At 41.8% G+C, this 7235-nt stretch overlaps 1 protein-coding gene across 1 annotated transcript in view; it reads left to right on the top strand.

Annotated features, from left to right (window-relative positions):
- The window catches only part of LOC103797840 (calpain-5-like), a gene marked incomplete at its 5' end in the record, with an annotated part of 24381 nt that overhangs the window by 11916 nt on the left and 5230 nt on the right, over positions 1-7235 (top strand). The window contains 3 exons of the mRNA XM_009070075.1: positions 16-138; positions 1725-1927; positions 2587-2708. Of these exons, the coding sequence (XP_009068323.1) occupies positions 16-138; positions 1725-1927; positions 2587-2708 (448 nt within the window). The remainder of the gene's footprint in view (positions 1-15; positions 139-1724; positions 1928-2586; positions 2709-7235) is intronic.

The following is a 7235-nucleotide window of genomic DNA, read 5'->3' as shown; positions in this document are numbered from 1 at the left end:
TCCCTCTTCTCCTAGTACATCTTTGATGTTAAGAAGACTGAGGACAAAGTGTTGGTCTCATTACAACAGGAGGATCGCCGCAAATACAAGAAAGAAGGGGAAGGAGACAGCATCCCAATTGGCTTTGAAATATTCAAGGTAGACAGCCAGCTGTGCTCCTGGTACAGTTTGTTCAGTTTGTTCAGTCCTGCTTCACCCTGGCCATGAGCTCTTGGTCTGCTTCTCTGCTCAACACAAGCTTTGCATGGGGACTGCACTCAATCACCAAAGCTGACATCAGACAGACTATTGGAACTACACTGAATTTAGTTCAATTCAAACTCTATTTGAGCTAAAGGAACATGAGTCATTTTTCCCTTTTGCAAAAGAATTTTAAGTGCTTTTCCAGCCCCAAGCTTTCAAGAGAAAGACAAAATAATCTTGAAACATGGAGAGTTTTTCCTCCTTCTCACTGGAGGCTTCTGCCTCAGTTTCATCAACGAATACAGCCAAGTGAATGAGATTGAAAAGTCTGTAGTTTTTCTGTTGCCACTTAGAGAAAAAGAGCATTTCAAAAGCTAGAGTAGTGAATAGGAAAATAGTACATGGGAAGAGGAACCACAGGGATCCAAAACAGAGCAAATTGAGTAAAATGAAAACATAGGAACTCAAAGGAGGGAAGCAAGAGAAACAACTATGATTTTGCTTTTTCACTGAGGATCAGGATTATCTTATCATCTGTTACTACAGCTAGTGGGACTACACTGAGTCTATGGCCCTGCCCTAAAAAAGTCAGAGCTGCTGACATCTGTATCACACCTCTTCATTTGACAATCATCTGTTAATCACATATATGGAAAAGTGTTATTACAGAAAGTAGTGTAATTTACCTTGTCTTGTTCTTGCCTGTACATCTAATTTGGAAAGGCATGGAAAAGAAAATCACACTTTCAGAAAAGTATCAGTACTCTATTTTTATTTCTGTTCAATAATTTTTCTACTTCAGAAATGTTCTAACCCATAAGGTTCATTAGCATGACAAAAGGCCTTTGGAAGAGAACTACCAGAGAAGAATGTAGGGCTGTCTTTGCCCTCAAGAGCTGCTGAAGAAATAGATTTAGATTTTAACTGTGCCGTGGCAAATACTAGTCCCCTGAAAAGGATGATAACAGTTAAGCACAGCTTCAAGGCTTAGAACAAAACATAAGTGGTTTTTCTGTGGCTTTTGTATTCAGAAAAGGGCAATGAATATACAGCTGTGTGCATCTAGATTGAGAGCCTGCTATGAAAGATTGGAGTACTCCCTCCATGCTAGAGAAAGGAGGCAGAGGAATCTCAGCCTCATCTCAGGCAGCAGCATAGCTCGGCGGGTGCAGTCATTGGGGGGTGTGTCCATCTCTTGAAGTATTTCAAGTTCTGCAGTAGCATCACATCTTTGTTAGTGGTTTTGCCAGTCCCAAATCTTCACCTCCACTTAGAGGAATCCATATATATACCCATGCATTGAAGAGCAGAGCAGCACTGCTGGGAAGCCTGTGTGGGCTAGCACTTGGAGCATAGTAGTGCACATCAGGACTATCTCTGTCACAGTCTCAGTGGGTGAAAAAACATTTGCCAAATGATTTCCCTTTATTTCACATTGTGTTTTCTGGCCATGAAAGGCTGTGTGAGATACAGGGAGAATCCTGCCTGTTAGCTCTGCTACCTCTCCTTGCATTAATCCCTATCCTACCCTGTGGCTGTAGGTGGAGGATAACAGAAGATATCGACTGCACAAGCTCACCGTGCAGGAGAGAGTGGCCACGTCTCCGTACATCAACACACGCACTGTGTTCTTGAAGAGGATCCTTAAGCAAGGCTGCTATGTCCTTATCCCAACTACATATCTACCTGGTATCACCACGAGATTTATCCTGAGACTCTTCACAGATGTGCCATCAAAACTCAGGTAGGTTGCACTCAGCTACAACAAACCTTCCCTTGCCCACATCTGCTGCACCTCCATGGAAGTGGTTGCCTGGTTGTCCTCACACACCCCTGACTCACTTGTTCATATCACTCCAGAACTAGGCCCTTGACATGGTCAGAGTCACCTCCAAGAATCTCCAGATGGCTCACTGGGATTTGTGCATGGTCAGGACATTGTTGCTTAGGGACCTCGTGGGTAATTCAGTTTGGGTCTTTTGACTGTTTAGTTTGGCTTTTGTAGTGGCCTCCAGTTCTAGGTCAGAACATTGAGCACTGGTGTTTGCAGTTACAGCTGATATCATTTGTTTCTGTGACCATCTTTGAAAACAGTGGTTGCTGTAAAACCAGTGTTTTGTGAAATCAGGCTCACTAAATTTTTCTTGCTTTGATACTGTCTTCAATGATTTAAAGGAGGTTTTTTCACCACTTTTGCTGTCATGCAAAAGATAACACAAATTTGGTTTACTTTGCTTTGCTCTGGTTTTATTTCTTATATCTGTCACTTTTGCACTACAGAATTCCAAAATGGCAAATGAGGAAAAAGTACAAAACTCATGTTCTAGAAATACCAAATTTCCACAACCACTGATTGTATGCTTGACATTCTTTGCTTCAGTTGCTTTTCCCATGATTTTTCAGGGAGCTGAAAGCAGATAAGCCTAAAATGACATGTTGGAGTCTTCTTTGTGGCTATCCATGCAGAGTCACCCAAATCAAAGTTCACTCCATAGAGGGGTTACAGAAGCAAGGCAGATCAGGCGGTAAGTGGAATGGAAGAGTGGAAGGAGCTTTTCAGTCCTCTAAAGGTGATTTGGGTTGATATGTAAGGAGTCAGAAATTATCCAAACAAACTGAGGATTTATGGCATATTTTTTCAGCATATTGTAAAATGTGCTCCAAGGGAGAGAACAGATGAATCAGAAAATGCAAAACAGCAAGAGTATGTGTCATCTCCACTGGTCCAGACTGATGCCGAGAAAAGGCTGTTAAAGAACTACCCCCAGACTTGTATCTTAGAGGTAGCAGGTATTTGTTTATTCAGCGCTGGGCACAAGGGGGATCGCTCCACCAAACTTGCGCAACCAGGGACAGTTCACAGTTTATATACATTAAAGAACTCATGCATATTCAGTATTTCCAGGAATAGGTGGTCATTATTACAATTAGTTCTTGGAAATCATTATCATTATCTCCTCCTTCATCTCCTCCCACTTGGCATTAGTCCCACGGTCTCTGGTGGTCGTCCGGGGGTCGTCGGGAGGAAGGCTGATGGTCTTCATCAGCTTGACCTTTGAGTTTGGCACATATTGCTAGGTCATGAGTCCAGCTGCATCTAATTTTTCTTCCTTGTTTTACGCTACCTAAGCTAAAATAATGCCCTAAGTTCTACCCTTTTCATGCTTAATAAACTAAGACAGTTCCTTATTAATCAACCTTTTTCTTCTTGTTTATTCAGGTGCTTTCTACCTGACTATCCCCTCTCCTACTCTTTGCTTTGGCTATTCGATTCTTGTTATCAAGATGGGCAGGACTATCCAGACCCTCCTGAGGAGCTAATTGTGGGGACCAGTAAGAAATTCTTCTTCCAGGGTTATGTGTTTTCTAAATGGAAAATATCCAGGGAGACAGCTGAATGGCACAGACTTGTGTAGTTTGTTACACCTACCTCACAATATTGTTCACAGCCTTCAAAAAAATTTGATATTGATTACCACAAGCTCAATAGGAGTTCAGGAAGTACTTTATGGTTTACAAACAACCATTTTCAGCTGGCTAAACTAGAACAGGGAGAGGTTAAATGCTTTCTACATGACTGTGTGACTGTGTCAAAGGAAGTGTCCTGAAGACAGTAAAATGACTTTCTAACTTGTCCAGCTGTCATTTGCTTTTTAATTTTCTACTCCTAGTCTTCATCTGTCAGCCTTCATTTTCCATGGCCAGTGCAATGGAAAAAGGTAGACACATCCAGCACAGAGGAGTGATAGGAAGAAAGCAAAGGAGCAGATACTGCAGTGAAATTGTATCAGGAAACTACAGAGGTTCTTAAAACATATGCTGTGTTTGCTCCAGGTGACTCCACTCTCTTCAGTTTCAGATGTGAAGCTCAGTTGCAGTAACTTTGGTAGAGGGGTATTACCCTTAAACCTGCAGTACTGTTCATCTTCAGTCTCACAGTGTAGCTGGCTACAATTTTATTCCAGTCTTCTTTTCCACTCCTGGCACCCACTGAGTGGTGACTGAATGTACTGGGAAAACCACTTTCTGTTAAGTCTGATTGTCTCTTTGGTAGACAGGAATGTTAGAGGGAAGAGATGAAAAAAATGGATTCAGTTCATTTTTTTTGAAAAACAGGAGCCAGAAACACCTCAGCCAAGCAAGTGCTATGGTTTCATGCCCTCAGCAAGGCTGGGTGGGTGAGTGAGTGGGAGGGACTGAATGGGCCGCACATGGCAAGAGTGGCAGTGCATTGAAAACAGGCAGCATGTACTGGTTCTTGCCCTGTGATGGACATTTTCGGTTTTAAGAATGGGATTTTTTTCCTTTTTAAATTCCTTAAACATTTTTCTCTAACATTCCCTGCAGTAAAGCAATAAAAGCCAGTTCTCCACTCTTAGTGTTTCACAGTCTTTAGCACAATTACAGCCTTGACAAGATCATTAAAACGAACTGCGAACTGCCTGCAGATGCCAAAGACCAGGCTTCAGCTCAAAGCATTGTGAGATTTGGTGCACAGTGACAAAGACCCTCAGGAACACACACACAGGACTTACAACCAATGTGTAATAGATAGTCTAACTACAGCATAGCCCAAATACCTTTAGGACACAGTACTACCACACGTGGTCAGGATGAGCTGAAGCATCTACTTCCACTTTGGTTTCAGCAGCCAGTGTTGGGCTGAGGATCACCCTCACAGAACTGAAAAGGTGTGGAAAGTCCACTGAAAATGGATTCACAGGTTTTCTGTTTAAACTTAAGCAAAACATCTGCTTAATTATTCTATCTGCTGAAAAATGCAAAATTGGGTCAAGTGATACTATTTGGGAATTAGTATTGAATTCAAGTGACTGAAAAATATCAGTCATCATTGTCATTTTTTCCTGAAGTGTTTCCATTTCCCTGTATGAAACAATGTGCCATTTTAAAATTAATCAGAAACAGACAGGGATGTGAACACAAAACCTGAATGAATCTTTTTGTTCAATGCTGAGTAAAACTTTACCAAAAAGTTAAAATATTTTCTTTTTGTATCAACATAAATCTTTCAGTAAAAGCCTTTGTCTCTTTTCATGCTGGAATTCCAAATCTCATCCATTCAGGGGGCTCTGAAGGAGAGTTGAATTACTCCACTTCAGTGGCTTCCCCATTATCTTGAATTCTGTAGTGAAATCCTGGTTTGAATCTTTCTTTATTAGACTTTTTTTTCCCCTGTAAGTGGCTCCAGCTCAGAAAGTATATTCATAGATGGTCTGAAGAATGTCACATCTTAGAGCAGCTTCAGAGAAACAAATTAGGGAGAGTGTGCAAATAACAAAGCCATGAGGACAAATGCATACTGCTGACATTTGTGCTACACAATAAAATCAAGCTGTGCAAAGATCGGGGTAATGCCCACAACTGGCACGTTGCCTTCCAAGGAAAATTTGGCAAAGCTCCTGATTGATATTAGAGTCCATTTTTGGTAACAGAAAAAGCTGGGTATGATACATATTTTTCACATTTGAGGTGATTTTATTTTGGGGTTTTGATGGGGGTATTTTTGTTTGTTTTGGGTTTTGTGGGTTTGTAGTTTTTTGTTCTGTTGTTTCCGGGGGGTTTATGATTAAAATACTGGATATAGAAATTTCTTGAAACACATTGATTGTAAATTTACACTAGAAAGTAATGCATCCAGGGACAGGAAATATCCAATATTCTAAATTATTCTATTGCCACAAAACAATGGAACTCCTTGTCATCCCTGGTCTCCTCTCTGGCTTCTCTGGATCCACATCTGGATCCTGTTCCATGCCTATCACAAGGAGAAACAGCAGCCAGGCATTTGAGAAAGTTACACATGCACTTATCAAAATACCTCCTTACCTGCTGCTCCTGGAGCATTTCCTGATGGGAAGATCTAAAAGTTGACAGCCATCTTTTGTCTAATCAGCACTGTGAGATGAGGGAAGAGGCCACACAGCAATTGCCATTGGGAGTGACAAGTAGAGGTTTCCTTTCAGGTTAGGACCAGTCAATATGTTTATTCAAGTAGAAAATAGGTAACTGAAGTGGTTGTGTTTGCCTGCTGCTAAGAGGACCTCACACAAAGGTTACTCATTTTCCAGTACAAAGGTTGTTGGCAACTTGTTTCTGCGTGAGCTGCTATGTCTGATTAGCCCTGCTGCATCTCACCAGAGCTTCCTGACTGCTGCACCTCCTGATCTGCAGCATCTCAGCTCTCAAGCTGCCTCTTTTCTTAAGCTCAGTCTCTGTCACCTGTCACCTGTATTCCTCCTTGTCCAGCCACCTGTCAGGTTTGTCACTGTTGTCCCTTAGCATAGAGGGAAGACAAAGCTTGATGATAAAGGAGAAGATATGAAGAGGAGTTTCATTTTGGAGCTTCTGAGAACTGAGACTGGCATTGCATCTCTGTGACAAACTGCCCTGAAAATAACAGGATGTGCTATACCCTGACACTGGGATATGCAGTTGCAGAAAATAAGAGTAGCTGGAGAGAGATACCTTTTTTTTACCACTAGAATTGAGGGATTTGAGACTCGAGTTCTTTCACATAGGCCCATCACTGTCATCTGAGAGTTGTGCTTAACACAAGTTTCTGAGCAACTACAGAAACAAAACTGGAAGAGAATAAGGATTGCATAGCCAGTGCACACCCATCATGGTTCGTGAGCTGGTTGTCATCAGAACCCTGCTCCTGGCCAGAGGAAAGTTAATTAATGTTTATTTTAAACATTTACTGGAAAGCTCCTCCTTGGTGCTATCTTTGATCCATTGCCCTGTCTGGAAAAAATAAAGGATGGTTTGCTGTTGTCAAGAATGGTGGATGAATCTAACTGCCCAGGCTCTTGAATGCATAGTCTGCTTCTCATGGAAGTGCCTGTCTCCAACTTAGCTTTTGCTGAAGTGGATCCAGCTGTCTGTGAAGCCAAGCACAGTGGCACATCTGCAGGATGATGAGGAAGCTCTGTGTGCTTGGGGATTTTCTCTCTCATTCCCAAGCCTGTTTTAAAGATTGGTCTCATTACTGCCTCTCACACTCTTTTCCCAAGAGCTTCTCTTGGGAAAGA

Source organism: Acanthisitta chloris, unplaced genomic scaffold (genome assembly GCF_000695815.1).
Source record: "Acanthisitta chloris isolate BGI_N310 unplaced genomic scaffold, ASM69581v1 scaffold10662, whole genome shotgun sequence".
Taxonomy (NCBI): Eukaryota; Metazoa; Chordata; class Aves; order Passeriformes; family Acanthisittidae; genus Acanthisitta; species Acanthisitta chloris.
The sequence above is the reverse complement of the archived record's forward strand: the minus strand, read 5'-3'. Positions and strand labels throughout refer to the sequence as shown.